At 37.6% G+C, this 22,264-nt stretch overlaps 1 protein-coding gene across 1 annotated transcript in view; it reads right to left on the reverse strand.

The window, feature by feature from the left end:
* Positions 1-407: 407 nt before the first annotated feature.
* Positions 408-22,264, reverse strand: part of DLAT (dihydrolipoamide S-acetyltransferase) — a 30,983-nt gene continuing 9,126 nt past the window's right edge. The window contains exons 7-14 of the mRNA XM_058545210.1: positions 21,377-21,530; positions 15,096-15,163; positions 14,124-14,216; positions 13,660-13,767; positions 7,589-7,704; positions 3,106-3,268; positions 2,402-2,538; positions 408-1,811 (exon numbers count right to left, since the gene is read on the reverse strand). Of these exons, the coding sequence (XP_058401193.1) occupies positions 1,682-1,811; positions 2,402-2,538; positions 3,106-3,268; positions 7,589-7,704; positions 13,660-13,767; positions 14,124-14,216; positions 15,096-15,163; positions 21,377-21,530 (969 nt within the window). The 3' untranslated portion in view covers positions 408-1,681. The remainder of the gene's footprint in view (positions 1,812-2,401; positions 2,539-3,105; positions 3,269-7,588; positions 7,705-13,659; positions 13,768-14,123; positions 14,217-15,095; positions 15,164-21,376; positions 21,531-22,264) is intronic.

Below are 22,264 nucleotides of genomic sequence, written 5' to 3' on the forward strand. Positions count from 1 at the left end.
GAACAATAGAGCCATAAGCATTAGCAAAGAATGAATTATCTTTGAAGTTTCATGTATCTGAACCCGATGTGGCTCATACTGATGATGGTCCCTTGTGATAAGCTTGTTCCTTCTGCATAATCTTCAGTTCAAGCTAAAATTACTAATTACTGAAAAATCAGATTAATGTATTGAATTGTTTTCATAATAATACAGCATGGGAAATATCTGTGGAATGTATGGAGTGTCACTGGTGCACCATGTAAGAATGAACATTCAGAAATAGACTCAACACTGAAAGACCTAAATTTCAGGGGATAGCTCCACATATTACATATACAAGGAAGCACTGGTCAGATTTATTTTAAATAGTCATAAACAATACCAAGTATTTATTAAAACATATCAATTCAACAGAAAGTCTGGAATTGTGATAAGGTTCCTAATTCATTATTATCCTAAACATTACCTCCTTCCTCCCCCCAGAAGAAAGGCAAATTGTTAACAAAATGGAAAAAAAAATTAGGCTGATAGGTAGCGAGCAACCTAAATAATTTTGTTCTCTCCAATAGGATTTCAGGGCTCTCTTATTTTACATGAGAGAACACTGGGGTGGAAAAACACAGAACACTTTTTTTTGTACACATTTAACATTTTTTCCTTTATCCAAGTAGACATAACCACTTTGTTTTGGTCATCATCTTTTAGCACTCCAAACTCTTCACCAATATATCTCTCCCCATCTTCTTTTCATACAGGACTTGGTGATAAATGGACTTTGGCACATACCTCACTAGAAATCATATTTTACATATGTACACTTATTCCATAGTTACTTCATATAGTTTTTGAAAGTTATTTGAGTAATAAATTCTAGTAATTAAGTTTATTTGCAAGTAACCACCAGTTAATCTTGGAGGAAAAATTCTACTTTCACGACTTCTTTCAGTTAAATTCTATAAGCATATTCTTTTATTTGGAGGTAATGGTAGCATTCTGCTCTCAGAATTACACATTTAAGTTGTTTACATAAATACTCACACAAATTCTCATTTATACCAAGTAGCTGGTTTATATTTATATCTTCATTTCAAGAAGAGAAAACAACCATTTTGGGATTCATAGAAAAAGAAAGAACAGTTGATTGGAGAAGTCTAAGAAACCACTGACTTTTAAAATTTCACTTATTTTCTTTGAAGTTCTCTACCCTTCCTATCCTTGATAAACCAAAATCATGTAACAGAAAAATTTAAATTAGGGTTCAATTCCAAAATCAAGCTTCAATTCAAAAGCTTTCTCCAAGAGAACTAATTTTCCCGACTTCTCTTTCCCTCAAATCTAAGCAAAACATTTGAGGCAATTAAATTTCAAAACTTCAAGGTTTCATCCAGGTTACTTTTATGAACCTGTCTCAATAGGAAACCACAATTCTACCTCTACATTTCCCAGTGCAAGTACTTATCACTAACATCCCTTGACTAGGAGTACACAGCTTAAAATCTGGTGTTTATTAAATGTGCACAATATTTGAGTGTAATTGGCATTTAAAAAATTCAGGATTGCCCATTATAAATAACTTATCTGGACAGAGTCAAAAATAACTGGTTAACTTTAAAATAAAAATACCTGTTTAATAACATATTTATATCTTGATAAGAATGAACCAATATGACCTGGGAGAGTCTAGAAATTCTTGGGTTAATTACAACAACATGGTGATAGGTTTTTCAAGGTACTTTCTAAACTCAGCAAGCCACTGGGCTCCAACTGCTCCATCCACAACCCGATGATCACAGCTGAGTGTAACAGACATCATGCTAGCCACATCAAATCTAGAAAAAGATAAAAACATTATTAGGTATTCTGAAAGTAATCACTCGATTTTAGCCAGTAACCAGCCCAAATGCGAACTCCTACCCTATAATCCCAACCAAATAATATTATTTTCCACCTATTCTCCATGTCCTGTACACCTCTAGCTCAAATTAATAGCTTGAAGAAATAGACTAAACAGCCATCTGGAGCATGGGTCAGCAAACTACAGCCCACAGGCCAAATCCCGCCAAATGCAGGTTCATTGGGATTCATTTATGTATTGCTTACACTTGCTTTCACACAACAATGGCAGAGTAATGGCAACAGAGACCACTGATCCAAAAAGCCTAAAATATTTACTATGTGGCTCTTTAATAAAAAGCATACTGACCCCTGACTTAGAGTAAATAAGGCTTCCCATCACAAACAGGATTAACTACATTTAGTAAAATAAGAATTGCTGCCCTGAGAAACTTCATTCTATATGTATGTCTGACTCTACCTGAAGCTCCAATATGCCATGCCAATAATTATAACAGTGAGACTCAAAAACAGGCATAATGTAATGTAAATGAGCTTACAATTCTCTCACCATTTTGGCACTTACCCTTTTTCATTATCTGCTGGAACCAGTCTTTCCTCTGAAGCACCAATTGCCAAAATACATGCTTGAGGTGGGTTAATAATAGCAGAGAAATTCTTAATTCCAAACATTCCTAAATTGGAGATTGTAAAAGTGCCACCCTTGAGGAAAAAAGATTAAAAATAGATCACGTTAATTGCTTGTCACCATAAACAAGAAAAAATGACAACTGTGAAAAGACTTTACGAGTATCTTTTACTATAAGAAAGGCCTCTGAACTACCATAAAAAGAAAGAAAGAGAGAAAGAAAAGGAAAATGATAAGTATATGAGGTGATGAATATGCTAATTAGCTTGTGACCATTTCACAATGTATACATATATCAAAACATTAAGTTGTACACCTTAAATATATACAGTTCCTATTTGCTAATTATATACTAATAAAGCTGAAAGGGAAAAAGAAAAAAAGAAAGGCCTGAATGGAATACACTTTACTAAAAATATACAACCTTTACAATATGAACAAAAGTCAATTGTGTGGCTTTTGCACATTAGTTAGAAAATGTCTTATTTTCAGTTTTTGATAGGTTACTCAATTTTTCTTTTCAAAACCCTGTGTCAGTGAGACTACAAGGCAGAATCAAAAGACGTAAATGCAATAAATAATGCAGACCTTAAAAATAACATAATTCTTAACATTCAAAAGGTAAATAAATAATACCTTACCTGGAATTCATGTGGCTGTAGTTTACCCTCTCTTGCTTTGGTTGCTAAAGAAACAACATCATTAGCAATGACTTCCAGTCCTTTTATATGTGCATTAAATACAATAGGTGTGATGAGTCCTGCAGGAGTATTGACTGCAACACTGATATCAACAACATGATTTCTATTTAAAAAGAAAAAAGAAAAAGAAATGTCAATAATCATCAACAATGTTTATTAATAGAGTTTATGTGTCAAGTTAAGCAAGAATATTGATATTTACTTCAGTTTGTGCTACTGTTCAGCCAGAGAGATATCTTTCTTGGTTTTTACATTTTGCTGGGCCCTCTCCTTGACCTGCACTTTTTAAAATGAATGAGAAATGTCTTAGCAGGTTGGTTTCATGTGTACTCTCTAATTCCCTGCCTCATCTGCCTTGACTAACACATGGGTGTAGGTGGGAAAAAAAGGCTCACAGCATTCAGTGAGAAACAAAAAGAACTCCCTGGATTTTGAGACACAGTGGACTGGCTGGAGTTGAGTCTGCAAGCAGAGCTTGAGCAGATGAAAGAAAGAGTGGAAGGAATGAACTGCATTGTGGGAGAAACAGGAGAGATCAGGATGTAGGGTGGTGGTGTCTCAGAATATAAAACTAGGATCCCTAATCTTTTCTACACCAAGGGCACCTTTGCACTGGAGTCTTTTCTCAGAAAATAAATTACCAAAAAAAGAAAAAAAAACTATATTGAAATTCAGTTATCAAACTATTCATAAAACAAAACTGTGATGTATATGCTTCTGTATTAATTCAATCACAAGATCTTGCAGCAAGTCTAATAACGGCTATAATTTTGAAGTAATGATAAGCAAAACAATATATATATATTTTTTTTGGTGAGGAAGATTAGCCCTGAGCTAACATCTGTTGCTAATCCTCCTCTTTTTGCTGAGGAAGATTGACCCCGGGCTAACATCCATGCCCATCTTCCTCTACTTTATATGTGGGACGCCTGCCACAGCACGGCTTTATAAGTGGTACGCAGGTCCGCACCTGGGATCCGAAGCTGCGAACCCCGGGCCCCCGAAGCGGAGTACATGAACCCAACCACTACACCACTGCGCCGGCCCCACAAAATGATATATTTTTTTGTGTGTGAGGAAGATCAGCCCTGAGCTAACATCCATGCTAATGCTCCTCTTTTTGCTGAGGAAGACCGGCTCTGAGCTAACATCTATTGCCAATCCTTCTCCTTTTTTTTCCCCAAAGCCCCATTAGATAGTTCTATGTCATAGGTGCACATCCTTCTAGTTGCTGTATGTGGGACACCGCCTCAGCAGTGGGTCGGTGCGCGCCTGGGATCCAAACCCGGGCCGCCAGGAGTGGAGCGCGTACACTTAACCGCTAAGCCACGGGGCCAGCCCCAACAATATTTTAAGACATTTGCAACGTCTTATGTGATATCAAAATAACTTTATTGGTCACCAGCACAAGTACTGTTAACACCTCTCTGATTTCTTCTCTACATTTATAATAGGAAGAAATGCTAAATTTCAGTTAGAGGGTAGTGGAAAAGAATGATTTTTTCCCCTCATCCAAGTTCCCAAACTCCTGAATTGTATCCACTGTCTCCTTGGGGTCTGTTTAAGGGCACTGCTAAAATGTTGTGCAATCTAGAAAAAGTTAAAACTTCACATGAAGGAATAACTCCAGCTCTTTCTAGGTACAAGCTTTAGAAGATTACAGGGGGGGACTGGCCCCGTGGCTTAGAGGTCAAGTGCACGCGCTGCGCTACTGGCAGCCCGGGTTCAGATCCCAGGCGTGCACGACGCACCACTTGTCCAGCCACGCTGAGGTGGCGTCCCACATACAGCAACTAGAAGGATGTGCAACTACGACATACAACTATCTACTGGGGCTTTGGGGAGAAAAAGGGAAAAAAAGGAGGAGGATTGGCAATGATGTTAGCTTAGGGCTGGTCTGCCTCAGCAAAAAGAGGATTGGCATGGATGTTAGCTCAGGGCTGATCTTCCTCAAGGCAAAAAAAAAAAAAGAAGAAGAAGATTACAGGTACCAAATCCCTCAGTGTGGCCAAGCCAAGCTGACCAGAGGCAGTGGGCTTTTGTCACTTGCAAACACAGGGACCTACTCTAATAATAGTGTGTGACCCTTAGCAGCTACCACAGCTATGCTCGGCCAAGGTATCACACAGCAAAAAACTGCTTTCTTAATTAAATTATCTTGTTATTACAATATTATTTAAAAATCTTCCTCCTAAGAAGGTAGAGATGGTGTTTCCAATCTTGTTCACCACTGAATCCAGCAAACAGTACATGTTCAATAAATACTCGTTGAATGGCTGTATGAACAAATGAATGAAGGGCATTTGGTAAGAATTAACGAACAATTCATAGAACTTGCCCTGCAACCTTGATCCTTTCATCTAAGTAGTGTTTCTTCAGATATTCTTAAAAAGTTAAATATAAATTTAACCTATAACCCAGCAATTCCACTCTAAGGAATCTACCCACGAGAAATGAAAACATACGTCAACACAAAGAATTGTACACAAATGTTCATAACAGCCCTCTAAAAGTCTATGTTTTAATCCCAGAATCCTCAGTGTGACCTTATTTAGTAAAAAGGTCTTTGCAGGTATAATTTAAGATCTTGAGATGAGATCACCCTGGATTCTCTGGGTGGGCCCTAAATCAATGCCAAGTGTCCTTATGAGACAGAAGATAAGACACAAACACAGAGGAGAAGGCCATACGAAGACAGAGGCAGAGATTGGAGTTACGCAGTCACAAGCCAAAGAATGCCTGGAGTCACCAGAACTGGAAAAAGCATGGAAAGATTCTTCCCTGAAACCCACGGAGGGGGCGCAGCCCTGCTGACACCTTGATTTTGGACTTCCGGCCTTCAGAAATATGAGAGAATAAACGTTTGTTTTAAGCCACCAACTTTGTGGTAACTTGTAATGGCAACCCTTGGAAACTAATATAGTCTATAAGGAATAGTAAGACCCTCAGATGTGCTCCAAGATGGGGGTGACCAAGGAAAAAGAATCAGTAGATTACCTGATATGTCTGACAAGACTGAAAAATGGTTTAGAGTTCTCTTGGAGAGTTTCAAAAAATTCATGATAAGTACCTAGAAAAGTAGCTCCCTCTTAGGCAATCATTAAAATCAGTTAGGTTAGCATTCATGGTGTACCACATGTCGTAGTCATAAACAATATTTTCATAGGCATAAAAATATTAACACTGAATACTGATTTATCCAGAATTTGTGCTATAATCAATTTGGTAGGATGGGGGAGAGAGCGTGTGTGTAGGGAGGTACAACAAAGCTAAATCTTAACCTTCTTTAATAGGAAGTCAGTTGATGAAGTAAGACATGAAAAACCCATAAAAGGCAACACAAAAATGTTATTTAGAAATAGGAAGGTCAGGCCAGCCCAGTGGTATAGTGGTTACGTTTGCATGCTCCGCTTCAGTGGCCCGGGTTCGCAAGTTGGGATCCTGGGCACAGACCTACACACCGCTCATCAAACCATGCTGTGTGGTGTCCCACATACAAAATAGAGGAAAACTGGCACAGATGTTAGCTCAGGGACAATCTCCCTCAAGGAAAAAGAGGAAGACTGGCAACAGATGTTAGGGGCTAATCTTCTTTACCAAAAAAAAAAAAAATATATATATATATATATACGTATATATATATATATATATATATATATATACACATATATATATATATATGAAGGTAAATACCTAAGAAATAATTTAAAATTTGTGTTTGCCTCTTGGGATTGGACCTCAGATTAAAGGTTGATAGGTCACTGTAAGCCATGGAGCAATATTCTAACATATATACTATTATTTTAATAAAAATTAATAATAATATAAGAGAGTCTACACAGTAGAAAAAGCCTAGGCTTAGGAGTAAGAATCCTGGTTGCAGTCACAGTTCTACTTACTAACATATTAATTCAGGGAAAGTTACTTAATTCACTGAGCCTCATTTCCTTCATCTGGAAAATGGCAGTGAAAGCACCTAACTCATAAGGTGGTCATAGGATTAAATGAGACAACACGTGAAAGACACTGAGCACCATGCCAGTCACATGCCACCATAATATTAACAAATGCTGGTTTTTGGTTTTGTTTTCAATTTTGCCCCCACCTCCCAAGTTCAGCAGAACTAAATGTGAACAAAAACCATTTCAACCCTGCTTTGTGAGAGTCATTATCAACTTAATTATACATATCTGGACACTTATCTCCCTTTCTTAAACTCATATGAAGAATTTGTACTCTTTACTAACTAAATTTAGCACTAACTCATAAATAGTTTTATGTTGTTTTCTAATTGTTGTACCTATGGAACTCATCTTCCCTCTGTATTCCATTTCTCCTTATCCCCTATACTCCTAGTTATACATAAGATAACACAAGAAAACTGCTGATGGATATATACGTTCCCCAGCAGTGTTATACTTACTGTCTTATAACTGTGTCCAGCCAAGAAGAATTTGCTTCAGGAACTTTTAAACATGCCAAAGCTGAAGCCTTTATGATGAAATCATTGACAGAAATTTTGCTTCTCCCTTCTAACATCTGCAAAGATAAGAAACCAGTGTAGTTTCTTCAATTCTCTTTCCAAAGACTGAAACTATGTAATCTTGTGGGGGGAGGAGATATACAAATATTCTGAGGTGGAAAGGATGAAATGAAACCAAAAGTTGTTTCTTTCATCTTTTTTAACTTAGGCCTTTATAGCTGTAAGTTTTCTGCTATGTACTGCTTTAGCTGCATCCCATAAGTTATGGTATGTTATGTCTTCATTTTCATTTATCACAACAAAACCAAAAGTTGGTTCTTGGAAAAGATCAACAAAATGACAAATATTTAGCTAGACTGACAAAGAAAGAGAAGACTCAAATTCCTAAAATCAGAAATGAAGTAGGGGATATTACTATCTACCTTACAAAAATAAAAAGGATTATAGGTAATACTATGAACAACCATATGCCAACAAATTAGATAACCTAGATGAAACAGACATATTCCTAGAAAGATAAGAAATACCAAAACTGAATCAAAAAGAAACAGAACCACTGAATAAGTCTATAACTAGTAAAGAGATTGAATTAGTAATTAAAAAACTACCCACATAGACAAGCCTAGACCCAGATGGCTTCCCTAGTGAATTCTATCAAACATTTAAAGAAGAATTAAAATCAGTTCTTCACAAACTCTTCCAAAAAAACAGAAGAGGAAGGAGCACTTCCACACTCATTCTATAGGGCCAGTATTAGCCTGATACCAAAACTAGACCAAGATATCACAATTAAAAAAAAGAAAGAAAACTACAAATCCACATACAAAAATCAGTTGCATTTCTATAGACTAATAACGAACTAGCAGAAAGAGAAGTCAAGAATACAATCCTATTTACAATCGCAATAGAAAGAAAAAAACACCTAGAAATAAATTTAACCGAAGAGCTAAAAGACCTATACACTGAAAACTATAAGACATTATTGAAAGAAATCGAAGAAGACATAAAGATATGGAAAGATATTCTATGCTCATGGATTGGAAGAATAAACATAAAATGTCCATATTACCTAAAGCAACCTACAAATTCAGTGCAATCCCAATCAGAATCCTAATGACATCTTCAGAGAAATAGAACAAAGAATCCTAAAATTTATACAGAACAACAGAAGACCCTGAATAGCCAAAATAGCCAAAAGTTGGAGGTATCGCACTCCTTGAATTCAAATTATAATTCAAAGCTATAGTTATCAAAACAGCACAGTACTGGCAGAAAAACACACACACACAATGGGACAGAACTGAGAGCCCAGAAATAAAACCACACATCTATGGACAGCTAGTCTTTGACAAAACAGCCAAGAATATACAATGGAGAAAGGAAAGTCCCTTTAGTAAGTGGTGCTGGGAAAACTGGACACACGCAAAAGAATGAAAGTAGACCTTTGCCTTACACCATATACAAAAATTAACTCAAAATGGATTGAAGACTTGAATGTAAGACCTGAAACCATAAAACTCAGAAGAAAATATAGACAGTACACTCTTTGATATCAGATAGCAATATCTTTTCAAATACCATGTCTACTTAGGGGAGGGAAACAAAAGAAAAAATAAACAAATGGGACTACATCATACTAAAAAGCTTCTGCACAGCAAAGGAACCCATGAACAAAACAAAAAGACAACCCATCAACTGGGAGAAAATATTTGCAAATCATATATCCAACAAGTGGTTAATTTCCAAAATATATAAAGAACTCACACAATTCAACAAAAAAAAAAATGAACAACCCCATCAAAAAATGGGCAGAGGATATGAACAGACATTTCTCCAAAGACGATATACAGATGGCCAACAGGCATGTGAAAAGGTGCTCAACACCACTAATTATCAGCAAACTGCAAATCAAAACTACAATGAGAAATCACCTAACACCAGTCAGAATGGCTATATTCAACAAGAAATAACAAGTGTTGGAGAGGATGTGGAGAAAAGAGAACCCCCATATACTGCTGGTGGGAATGCAAACTGGTGCAGCCACTATGGAAAACAGTCTAGAGATTTCCCAAAAAATTAAAAATAGAACTACCCTATGATCCAGCTATCCCACTACTGGGTATTTATCCAAAGAACATACAATCAACAATTCAAAGAGATGTATGCATCCCCATGTTCATTGCAGCATTACTCATAATAGCCAAGATACAGAAACAACCGAAGTGCCCATCAATGGATGAATGGATAAAGAACATGTGGAACACATGCAGACAATGAAATACTACTCAGCTACAAAAAGACAAAATCATGTCATTTGTGACAACATGGACGGACCTTGAGGGTATTATGCTAAGCAAAATAAGTCAGACAGAGAAAGACAAATACCGTGTGATTTCACTCATATGTGGAAGATAAACAGATAAGGAGAACAGATTAGTGGTTATCAGAGAAGAGGGGGTGGGGAGGGCAAAAGGCATAAAGGGGCACATACGTATGGTGATGGATAAAAACTAGACTATTGGTGGTAAACACAATGCAGTCTATACAGAAACTGAAATATAATAACATACACCTGAAATTTACACAATGTTATAAGCCAATATGACCTCAATAAAAAAATTTTAAGAGAAATTTTTTAGGGGTGCTGGCCCGGTGGCACAGCGGTTAGGTGTGCATGCTTTGCTTTGGCGGCCCAGCTTTTGCAGGTTCGGATCCCAGTCGTGCACCACCGCACTGCTTGTCGAGTGATGCTGTGGTGGCGTTCCGTATAAAGCAGAGGAAGATAGGCATGGATGTTAGCCCAGGGCCAAATCTTCCTCAGCAAAAAAAAAGAGGAGGATTGGCATCGGATGTTAGCTCAGGGCTGATCTTCCTCACAAAAAAAAAAAGAAAAATTTTTTAAAAAACTACAGACTAGTATCTCTTATGAATATAGATATAAAATCCTCAAAAAAATTCTAGCAAACCAAATCCACCAATATATGAAAAGGATTATTCACCATGACCAAAAACGATTTGTCCCAGGAATGCAAGGTTGGTTTAACATCTTGGAAAAAGCATAGTTGACAAAATTTAACACCCCTTATGATGCTAACACTCAACAAATTAGGAATAGCAGGGAACTTCCTCAACCTGATAAATTAGATAAACAAAAACTCCAAGATGATCATCACACTTGATTGATGAAAAACTTATTTCCCCCTAAGAACAGGACAAAGATTTCCCCTCTTCCCGCTTCTATTCAACACTGTACTAGATATGCTAGCCAGAGAAGTTAGGCAAGAAAAGGAAACAAAATGCATCCAAACTGTAAAGGAAAAGGCAAAACTATCTCTCTTTGCAGGTGACATGATTTGTATATAGAAAATCCTAAGGAACACACTAAAAATCAAGGTTGCAGGATATAAGATCAATATACAGAAATCAACTGTATTTCTATACAACAGCACTGAACAATCTGAAAATGAAATTTACAATAGTATCAAAAAGAATAAAATACCTAGCAATAAATTTAACAAAAGAGCAAACACTTAATACTCTAAAAATTATAAAAATTGTTGAAAAGAAATTAAAGACGACCTAAATAAATGGGAAGACATTCCACGTTCATGGAGTGGGAACACTTAATATTGTTAAGATGGCAATACTCCCCAAACTCATCTATAGATTCAATGAAATCCCTAACCCTACAGGAAATATCCAGAATAGGGTATAAGACAGAAAGTAGTTTAGTGGTTGTCTAGGGCTGGGGAGGATGGCAGGACTGGGGCAGGGGTTATGGCTAAGGGGTGCATGGTTTCATTTTGGGGTGATGAAAATTTTCTAAAATTTATTGTAGTGATGGTCACACAATTCTGAATATACTGAAAGCCACTGAGTTGTAAACTTTAAATGAGTGAATGGTATGGCATGTGAATTACATCTGAAAAAAACTGTTTTAAACAACTGAATAGGGCCGGCCCTGTGGATTAGCGGTTAAGTGCTCACGCTCTGCTGCTGGCGGCCCGGGTTCGGATCCCGGGCTCGCACTGACGCACCACTTCTCCAGCCGTGCTGAGGCCGCGTCCCACATACAGCAACTAGAAGGATGTGCAACTATGACATACAACTATCTACTGGGGCTTTGGGGGGAAAAAGAATAAATAAATAAAATCTTTAAAAAAAAAAAAACTGAATAAAATAACACATTGGATATATACTTTTCATGCCTAAGTTCCAAATAAATTTATTATAAAATAGCTTTAATATTTTGACAATAAAAGTACACCATCATCTTTAATCCTGTAGCCAGTTACAAAGCTCTGTTGATGCTTCATTCACTCATGCATGTAATATTTGAGAGTCTACTCCGTGCTGGGCATATAACTCTAAAGCCCTGGATATAAAGCAGTGAAAAAATGGGTAAAAATTCTACTCTCAGGGAGCTTACAGTCTAAAGGGGATGGATAGATAATAAATAAGTGAAACACACAGTATGTTAGATAGTGTTACCTGCTAAGCAGAAAAATAAAGTAGAGAAAAAGAGCTAAGGGGAGAACCCACCACTCACTCCACTCCTCTTCCTTAATTTTAGCATGAGGTGACCAGGGAAGACCAGAAAAGGTGATAGAGTCAAATCCTTAAGGAGTTGAAGGAGGAAGCCAGGAGGATACTAGAGGAAAAGTATTCCATGCAGAGGGAACAGCAAGTGCAAAGGGACTAAAGTAGGAGTATACAGGTGAGTGTTGAGGAACTGCAAAGCAACCGTTGTGTCTGCAGCAGAGTGAGCAAGTGGGAAAGTAGTAGGAGAGGAGGTCAGAGAGGTTATAGATAACCTGTGTAAGGCCGTGTATGCCACTCGAAGGAGTTTGGCTTTTATTTTTCACTTCCTTAAAAATATCTCTCATATCCCTCGCTCCTACTCCATTCTTAATGCAACCCACAAATCCACACCCTTATCACCATCATTTCATGATTACATGACAAGCATAACTGGTCTCTGCCATTAAAGTGTGCCAGTATATATCTATTAGACTAATCTTTCTTAAAATATTGCTATCATCATCTCACTTCTACTGGTTTCTTACTTAATGTCTAATTCATCAAGTCCAAATTCTTCTGCTTGTAAATCAAGGTCTTCCCTAAACCAACAACTGTGTATCCACTCTAGAAAAGGTGATCTATCTCCCCCATATGCTATACAGTCATCCCTTGGTATCCAGGGAGACTGGTTCCAGGACCACCCCATGGATACCAAAATCCAGATGCTCAAGTCACTTAGTTGGCCCTCCGTATCTGTAGGTTCTACAGTTGCTTGAACCACAGGGCTGACTATACTTATTTCCTTTTTTTTAAAGTACTTTCACTTTGTGATATTTCATCACTAGAATCAACTTTCAACTTTTTTGCCAATCCAAACTCTTCCTATTCTCCATGGGTCAACCAAGTTTTTCCTACACCATTGTGAATTCCCCAACTACTTTCACTGTTCTCCCCCTTCTCTGAACTCCTATAACACTTAACCTACACAATGTAATTTAGCAGACAAGGGGCATTACCATAAACAGACTGATCTACAAATGACTATTTTTACTTTAATAAAAATTACCTCCTCTCTCTTTCACATGCATTATCTCCTCAATTAAATTATAAACTCATGGACAAAGACAATGCCTTATGCTATGTTCCTAAAAGTGCCTTAAGCTAAACACTAAGTAGGTGCTAAGTACTTAACTATAAGCACAAAGTAAACATACTGTTTCTTACCTACTAAAAGAGTCTCAAATAGTCTCAGAGAATTACAGTGACTCTGCTAGGCTAAAATGGCAAAGTTAACTTTAAATGATAAGCTTTAATCAAGGGTTAAAAAATGAAAATTCTCCAGGATATTCTCTACAAGTTAATTAAGATGACACCCATTTTCCATCATCAACTGGCATATTATAACAAAAATATGGGCAAAAATGTAAATGTTTAGTGGGGAAAAACATGATTTTTAGAATTTATAGAGTTGAAATTTCCAGACCTTTTACCTTATTAAGTTCTTTCCGTACCAACAAAACTTCTCCCATATTTACATCAATAGAAAGGTAATAATGAGGTATGGTTTGCTTAGACTGCATTAACCGCTGTGCAATAACCTGAAATCAAAGAGATTAAAAAATCCATTATCTTGAGTTGAGATGAGACCTTACCTAATTCAGGGCTGTTTTCCCCTTTACCTTGCTCCCTGGTAATGCTCACCTCAAGCATTACTAGAATTGGAAGATGAAGGACTGCACCATACCTTAGCCCCTTCCAATGGTATTTAATCAGAACACAGCGTTTGTTTATCCCAAGTATTCAACCGGCCAAAGCAAACATCTCTTAAACTAATCATCTAAGATTCCCAACTACAACAGTCTCTGTTAGTATTTCAAACTATGTAGGCAATTAAATGATCAGAGTAAAAATGCCCCCAAGAGCTTTGGTTCCAGATTTATGGTAACAGTCTTACTCGACGAATGTTGCTGATTGGGATATCTGTGAAGACACCTGTAGGAACTGGTGCCAGTCCTGGAGCGGGGGGAGGCACAGCAGCTGCTGGAGCCTATGGGGAGGTAAAAAAGCTCTTAGTAACTGTGGTTCAATCTTAGCAAAAGCAACTGGGAACAACTGCTGGTGTGTCTTTTACTTTACAGGCAAAGTAAAAATTAAAAGGCTTATAGAAAAATTCAGCTATTTCTATCCCAAGGGAACAAAAAGAACTCAGATTTGGACAGTGCTTGTTTAGAGTTTTGTTTTTAATTTTTCTACTTAGAATTCTGTAATCACGTTTTAAGTGTCATTTTTCTCTGAGCCAGAGTATGTTCAGTGACTAGTTTATGTCAAAATAATTTTGTTTTTGCAAAATTATCTTCAAGAAAAGCAATCAAAGCATTCTTAAATTGAAAGGATTAAGAGATAAATATAAACAAAGTAATTCATCTTCCTGTACAGTGTTAAGAAAAAACAATGAGACAAATCTTTCATTTTAAAGCAAACATCTAAATAACAAAATCCTTTTCCTTACTTTTAGCTGATTATCTTAGCACTTTAACCAATCAAACAGAAGCTAGCTACGTGGATTTAATCTCTGTGTGGACTAATTAATCACATAAAACTCAAACCCTGGTCAATCAACTTGCAAGCTTTTAAAAATAGGGCCTAAATGAGAAGGACAGGAGGTGTTAGGAAAAACTAGTATCAATAACTCAAAAAAACCAGTTTGGAATGCATATCAATGTAGTATATCATCTTTGCTTTTGTATATGAATGACAGCACATTCATATCTATATATTGCTAGCCAGTGAAATTAGACAAAAGAATACACAGTTCTGGTTCAGCTATTTCACTCATGAATAATGTATGAAAGGGTCTAACAGGCTGGACAAAGCACTTTGCAGGGACAAATTGAAAGAAAAAAAAAAAAAGCCAAATGTAACTCACAGGAGCAGCTTTAGTAGGCACAAAAGAGTCGATGTCCTTCTTGATGATTCTGCCTTCTGGTCCTGTCCCTGGAAGAGATACATAAATGTCACATACATGAGAACGTGCTGCTGGTTCCTCAAGGAAATCAATACTGTGATCCTGAAATGCAAGTTCCTAAGGGTTCTCTACCAAAGACCCTCTGAGGGAATCATTGTCTTAATCCTGCCCCTTAAAGTGCTCCCTAAAAATATCAGCTTTTGTCACTTATTAATTTTAATTCACACAGAGCACTCTTGCTTGACCTGTAGTGTTTTTTTCCTTTTTAACTACATCAAGTATTCATTTATTTTAAGTATTTCTCTTTTAGAATTTTACCTAATTAAGCTGTACTTTATTTTTTCATCTTCTTTACTTTTAAATTGGGAAATACCAGCAAAAGGATAATGCTGAGTACAATTTATACCTCCAAAAGGAAGATTAGCTACCTCCTCCTGGTTAGCTCCAAAACCCTTTCTGAACCCTGAAATAGGTCTCATCTGGGTTCTAGATTCATATGATCATAAAGAATTCCCTTTGTACAGAGTCAACAGATATGATCATTGTTTTGGACAAATCAGGCAAGTCAATTTTTTTACCCCCAAATAACACGAATAACTCTCAATTGCAATGATCTCATCTTTAGAATCATTCATTCCTTATGAGATCTCCATCATTCATAGCTTTCTCACAAGAGCCAAGGCTCCACAGTGGCCTATGTTAGAGCCTATGTAGGAAACAGGTGCAATGTCACACATGAGGAAAGATTTTCAAAGTTCTTTCAATGGGCTTAATTTTATTTTCATTCAATTTCCTTCCTCCTCCCATCCACAACTTTACACCCAAGTAGATAATCCTAAATCTTAATTCTCAGGAGATTCAGAATTTAGTTATTAAAATACCTTTTACACTGGCCCACTTCTAGAAAAAATTTGGTCAAACTGATTCATCTTCCCCAAGGCAGACTTTTAAAAGGATTCTCGTTCTGTGCAGTTCATCCCAACTCCTTTCCTTCATTATGAAAACTGAGTTGGCTAGGACTGTGTTTATCCTCACCAGGAGCTCTAGAACAGAGGTAGTGGTACCCCTATTAGATTCTCCTCCTTTATAAAAAGACAGAAACCATAACCTCCCCTTACAACCAAGCCTGATCTGGACACTGTAGCCCCTCAAGAGGAGGAACCTGCAGTACCACCTGCCTTATGCTAAGCTTCAACCACCCACAAGAATTTCCTATTAGGAGTTAGTTGAAATCTTTTAAATCCTTTTGCCCATCTCCCTAAGAAGGCACAACAGGCCATCATAAAGGTATAAGGGGAAGAACACTAGACTTGGAATAAAAAATGTAGGGTTGTTGTCAAACATAAACTAGATGGATGACTGCAGTCACTTAATCTCATCTGGTCTCAAATGTAGGATACAGATTATAATACTAGCCCCTGCTCACAGGAATGTAATGAGGATAAAACGGGATAGTGACGTGAAAGTGCTTTGCATCAAAGAAATATAGAACATAATATGGGTAGCTTTGAGACAAATCAAACTCTGAACACCAGAGTTTAGGGTTTAAAACAGTTTCTCCCCAAATGGTTACATTTTGGTTAAATTTCCTAAGTAATCTGTCCCTCCAGGGAGGGAAGAGGGACTGGAGTTTGACTTCAACAATCAATAGCCAATGATTTAATCAACCATGCCGTCTCACTGAAACCCCTATAAAAATAAAAGTCTTGAACAACAAGATTTGGAGAGCTTCTGGGTTGGTGAGCATGTCAATGTGCTGGGAGGGTGGTGCTACCAGAGAGAGTGTGGAAGCTCTGCACTCACGCCCCTACCACAACCCCATACCTTGTCCTATGCATCTCTTCTATTTGACTGTTCCTGAGTTGTATCCTTTATAATAAACCAGTAATAGTAAGGCAAGTGCCTTCCTGAGTTCTGTGAGTCGTTCCAGTGAATTACAAAATCTGAGAAGGGGGTCTTGGGAACTCCTGATTTATAGCCAGTGGGTCAGAAGTAAGGGTGGTCCCAGGACTTGCAATTGACATCTGAGGTGGGGGCAGTCAGGTGGGACTGAGCCCTTAAACCTGTGGCATCTGCTGCTAACTCTGGATAGTTAGTGTCAGAATAGGATTGAATTGTTGGATACCCAGTTGGTGTCGGACCACTGATTGTTGGTGTGGAAAAAACATACGTTTGGTGTCACAAAACACCACACAATCAATGATCCTCTCAGCTCACTTAATCTAGACCACTCCCTCCCCCACTGCAAAACTTCTTCGACCTCATCAAGACCTCCACTGCACTGACTCCTCTGCTGTCATCATCCATTATCTCCCTCTTGTCCTCACTTCCTTACTCAGCTTATACTCTGTGCATCACTGTTATAATCACTCCCTGGTCAAACTCTAAAACGTCTGCCTTCTCAATGCCAGCTTAATGTTGCTGGGAGAAAAAAGTACACATCTAACTGACTGAGTTTACTATAAATTCAGAGCCACAAACCTAAAATAGACACATAAAACTACCCAGAAATTAAACTATGTTTCCCTTGAATTCATGTTCCCAATCTCTGAGAACACTACTCCACAGTCTCTCTAACCTCAAACCTCCCCATACTCATTCTCCAGCTGACATCCTCACTTTATACTTTATTGACCAAATAGCAGCAACCAGAGAGGTACTCTCCTCATCTTCCACCACCAAACCTATAAAATCACTCCACAGTCTCTTCTCTCCTATAAAAATAGACAAAATGTCCCTAATTCCTATCAAGGCCAATCCCATCAACACTTACATTCTCAAAAACTTTGCTCCTTGCCAAATTACTGGGCGCTTTCTGCACCATCAACTTATCCTTTTCTATTAGACCACTGGTTCTCAACCAGGGCAGTTTTGCCCCCCAGGGGACATCTGGCAATGTCTGAAGATACTTTTGGTCGTCACAAGTGGGGAATGCTACTACCATGTAGTGGGCAGAAGCCAAGGATGTTGCTAAACATCCTACAGTGCGCAGGGCACTCCCCCACAACTAAGAATTACCTGGTCAAAAATGTCAATAGTGCCATAGCTGAGAAACTCTATACCAGACCCATTCTACTATCACTCATTTTCAAAAGCCCTCTCTTGAGCCCATATCTTCTCAAAGCTACAGCTCTATTTCTATGCCTTACTTCATAGCAAAGCTTTTTGAATGAGCTGTCCACAATGCTATCTCCACTTCTTCATATGCTTTTCAACCTATTCAGACTGGCTTCCACTGCACTTTTCTTTTGAAATTACCGTTGTCAAGTCCCCATATCCAATCCTTGACTAAGTTCTATTGATTCTATGTCAAAAATGTATCTTGAAGCTGTCCATTTTTTTTCCATTTCCACTCTCACCACCCTTGTCTAAGCCACCATCATCACCTCAAGCAACAGCATCCTAACAGGTGCCTTGGCTTTCATTTAATCCATTTGCTCAGAGCGGCCAACGTGATTTTTTTAAAATATAAATCATTTTGTCACTTCCTTGTTTTAATCTTTCAATGGCTTCCTATTGTACTTTTAAAAAAATTCAAATTCTGCCATGACCTGTAAAGTCCTTTATGTTCTCACTCCTGTGTTTCTTTCCAACATCATCTCCTACCACTAGACTCTGCTCACTATGCTCCATTAACACTGGCCAGCTTTATGTTCCTCAAACATGCCAAGCTCTTTTCCACTTCAGACTGTGTACTACTGGTCTCTCTGCCCAAAATGCTTTTCTCCTAGTTCTTCACATGGTTAGCTCACAGCTGACCCCTTCTCATGTTTCAGGTCTGATAAATGTCACCTCATCAGAAAGATCTTCCCCAATCACTCTGTCTAAAAGCAGTCATGCCTGCACATATATTTACCCTGTCACCCCCGAGTATATCAATCGGTTTATTTGTTTCTTAGTATTCAAATTATCTTATGTAATATTAGTAAGTTATTCTTATCATTAGTCCTAATATCTTTATACGCTTTCTATGTGCAGGCACTGTTTATTAACTTATTTAACCCTCACAGCATATAAGGTACTATTTTTATATACAAATGAAGAAACCAAGACACAAAGGGTCACACAGCTAGTGTATAGCAGAGCCAGTTCAAACCCAAGCATTCTACCTCCAGAGCCCATACTCTTTTTTCTTTTTTTGTGAGGAAGATCAGCCCTGAGCTAACATCCATGTCAATCCTCCTCTTTTTGCTGAGGAAGACTGGCCGTGGGCTAACATCCGTGCCCATCTTCCTCTACCTTATATGGGACATCGCCACAGCATGGCCTGACAAGCGGTGCATCGGTGCGCGCCCGGGATCCGAACCCAGGCCACCAGCAGTAGAGCGTGCGCACTTAACCGCTACGCCACGGGGCCAGCCCCTGGAGCCCATACTCTTAACTACTATACTGTACTCCCTTTCTGTTCACTTAATTCTTTATTGTTAGTAATATAAGTATCTGAAAATGAAATCTTGTCTGTCTTATGAACAAGTGTTGGATGCACAGACAATATTCAATGAATATTTGTTTAAATAATAATAAATGAATCACCTAACTCTAACTGCATGAAAAGAATATTGGGATTTTTCCACTTATATCTTTAGTAAGGTAGCCAGTGTTGCTAAATAGGTAATAAATGGTCCTTCTTCACTTGTCTAAATTCTTCAGATATAATTATTAACCCAGACCCTCCTCTAATTAAAATTTATTCCAACTTACTTTGCTGTCCCTGATTCTAATCACATAAACATAAAGAATGGCAATATACTAGTGAAATAACATTAAGTTGGAAAAAAGGATCTTCTAATATTACAAGAGTCCTCTGAAGTCCAAAAAATTTACAACATTCTATTCTTGTGTCTTTGGGGATTGGCTTGCCTTCTAACCACAAAACAATAGATTGCAGACAAATGATAACCAGCACTGAGTGCCCATAGCTGGACGATCGGGGAAATAACCATTATTTTCTTGAGTAATTAAGGAGGGCAGAGCATCAAGACAGAAGGGAGCACAGGGTAATGAAAAGAATACAGGCTTTAGAATTAAACAAATTTAGATTCAAATTGCAACTTTACTACTTAACAGAAAGAGAAATCCCTTAAGAGTCTATTTTCTTATCCAAAATAGGGAATGCTAATTCTTACTTCAGGAAACATTATGCATATTAAATGTGGTAATTAACTGACTAGCACATAGTACTAGCCACCAGACAATGTTCCAGGAATATTAATTTCCTTCCTTTTCCAAATAAGTATCTTAATTATCTTACATTAATTTTAGCTTAATTTTAGTTCAAAAACATGTATTTAAATGCCAGGCAATAATAACAATATGAACAAAACTAATATGTATTGAATATTATATTCTAGATATGGTTTCAAGCACTTTGCCTGTTTTAATGTACACTATTATCTCAGTTTTACAGATGGAAAAACAGACAGACTAAGAAAAGACATACACAAGTAATTCACCTAAAGACATATTACACAGAAAACGATAAAGCCAGGATTAAACCCTAGATGATCTGATTCAAGACCCCATGATCTTATCACTAAGCTATACTTCCTCTTCGGGGAGAAAAAGATGAGTAAGACATTTTCCTTTGCCCTCAAGGAGCTTTAGTTCCGTTTTATATTAATTTTATTACTTTTTTTTTTTTAAAGATTTTATTTATTTTTTCCCCCCAAAGCCCCAGTAGATAGTTGTATGTCATAGCTGCATATCGTTCTAGTTGCTGTATGTGGGACTCGGCCTCAGGATGGACGGAGAAGTGGTGCCTCGGTGCACGCCCAGGATCCGAACCCGGGCCACCAGCGTCGGAGTGCGTGCACTTAACCACCAAGCCACGGGGCCGGCCCAATTTTATTACTTTTAAGTCATTTCAAATCACCCCAACTTCATGTTTTATTTTGCATATTGCTACATTCAGTCAGCCTAGCACTAACAGAGATTTCTTATTACAAACCAAGTTCAATAACCCAGGTTTGCTAAACTAGCACATTATACTTTCACCAACAATTAAGCAGTTCCCATGAAGAGAATTAAAAAAGCTATCTAAATTATATAGGTAGATTCTAGACAGACTAAATACAGCAAAATAAGTTTCCCTACTCTGCGGTGGCAAAAAGGAGGTATTTCCCTCCTCGTCCTTCTCCCCACTATCCCAGATAAGACAACTATATATAGTTGTACTTGCTGGTCTTAAGGAGGAAACAACTGAATTTTAGCTTTACAACCCCATTCCACAGAAAGAGACTTACCTTTCACTTGTGTAAGGTCAATCCCTTTCTCTGCTGCCAATTTCTTTGCAAGAGGACTAACAAACAACCTTCCCTTTGGTCCAGCAGGAGTAGCTGGGCGGGTGGCTGAAGGTGTAGGGGCTACAGGTTGGGGACTTGGAGGAACAGGGACCACCTTTTGAAAAAAGTTACAAATTGTTAATTCACCACTGCAAAGACTGACCTGAAAGATCAAGAGTTTACATTTTATTAAGATGTCAAAGGTATTTTAATTAAATAACTTACATTATTTTCCAAAGATCATAATGCACATTTTTCCTGCTTACCCAACATAATACAGCAATATGAATAGCAACAACAATACTTTATGTCAAAGACAGAACAAAGTCAAATTGTCTTACTCCATAACATGGAAAGGCGTGGAATTTAATACTGCTCACTAGTATATAATATCTTTAGAGCCTTTCTTCACTTTACTTGCTGCTTCTTTATTCTCATTCTCTTATATCACCAAAGTGGTTTTTGTTTTGCCTTAACCTAATTTCAGAATACTAAATTACGCTGGAAGGTTCCATGGTTAAAGAACTTGAAGAAATAAACCAACACTACTACTTGCCAGCTCCCTGTGAATGTATGGCTGTCAGAAATCAAGTCTTCTCTGACTTAAATGTGTGCCTAATCTCAACTCACATGATTCTACCATCTGCAGAAGCCTCATTATAGTGTTATTGATGCTTAGAGTTTGTGCAAGTTCATGTTATAGGGATATAGCATATAGTGTATAGCATATAGTGACAGACTGAATCCTATGCAAAATAAGCCATGTTATGTCAAGGTTCCAATGTATTACAAATATAAGCATGACCTACTATAATATGTGAATACCAAGAGGATTGACAGCGACAAAGA

The sequence above is a fragment of the Diceros bicornis genome, chromosome 7 (genome assembly GCF_020826845.1).
Source record: "Diceros bicornis minor isolate mBicDic1 chromosome 7, mDicBic1.mat.cur, whole genome shotgun sequence".
Classification (NCBI taxonomy): domain Eukaryota; kingdom Metazoa; phylum Chordata; class Mammalia; order Perissodactyla; family Rhinocerotidae; genus Diceros; species Diceros bicornis.